The sequence below is a fragment of the Corvus kubaryi genome, unplaced genomic scaffold (genome assembly GCF_017639235.1).
Source record: "Corvus kubaryi isolate FWS band 111438036 unplaced genomic scaffold, C.kubaryi_AGA036_p1.0 37353, whole genome shotgun sequence".
Lineage (NCBI taxonomy): Eukaryota > Metazoa > Chordata > Aves > Passeriformes > Corvidae > Corvus > Corvus kubaryi.
In genome coordinates, this window is record NW_024581115.1 from 2,450,782 (window position 1) to 2,451,412 (window position 631).

General features: G+C 76.2%; 1 protein-coding gene across 1 annotated transcript in view; it reads left to right on the top strand.

The window, feature by feature from the left end:
* Positions 1 to 264: 264 nt before the first annotated feature.
* SPAG9 (sperm associated antigen 9) overlaps positions 265 to 631 on the top strand; it is a 62,184-nt gene continuing 61,817 nt past the window's right edge. The window contains exon 1 of the mRNA XM_042032397.1: positions 265 to 631. This exon is cut by the window's right edge and continues 2 nt beyond it. Within this exon, the coding sequence (XP_041888331.1) occupies positions 342 to 631 (290 nt within the window). The 5' untranslated portion in view covers positions 265 to 341.

Genomic DNA, 631 nt, shown 5'->3' on the forward strand with positions numbered 1-631 from the left:
CCCGTGACGATTCGGTGATTCTGTGACCCCTGGCACGCCTCCCACAGCCCAGCCCAGCCCTCCCCGTGCCCCCGGCGCCGCCTGCGCCCGCAGCCACCCCGTGACGTCACACCCCGCCTCCCGATGACATCACCGCGCAGACCCCGCCCCCGCGCTGACCTCACGGCCGTGGCCCCGCCCAGCGCCCCGTCCCGGCAGGCCCCGCCCGGCGCGGCGGGTGAGGTCAGAGGCGCGCGCCGCTCCCCGCCCGGCCCCGTCGAGGCTCCGCCGCCGCCGCAGGAGCCGCTCCGAGCAGGACCCGCCGGGCCCCGCCAGGCCCCGCACACCCCCCCGCCGCCGCCATGGAGCTGGCGGACGGCGTGGTGTACCAGGAGGACCCCGGCGGGCCCGGCCCCGCCATGATGTCGGAGCGGGTGTCGGGGCTGGCGGGCTCCATCTACCGCGAGTTCGAGCGGCTCATCGGGCGCTACGACGAGGAGGTGGTGGCCGAGCTGATGCCGCTGGTGGTGGCCGTGCTGGAGAACCTGGACTCGGTGTGCGCGCACAGCCAGGAGACCAGCGTGGAGCTGGAGCTGCTGCGGGACGACAACGAGCAGCTGCTCACGCAGTACGAGCGGGAGAAGGCGCTGCG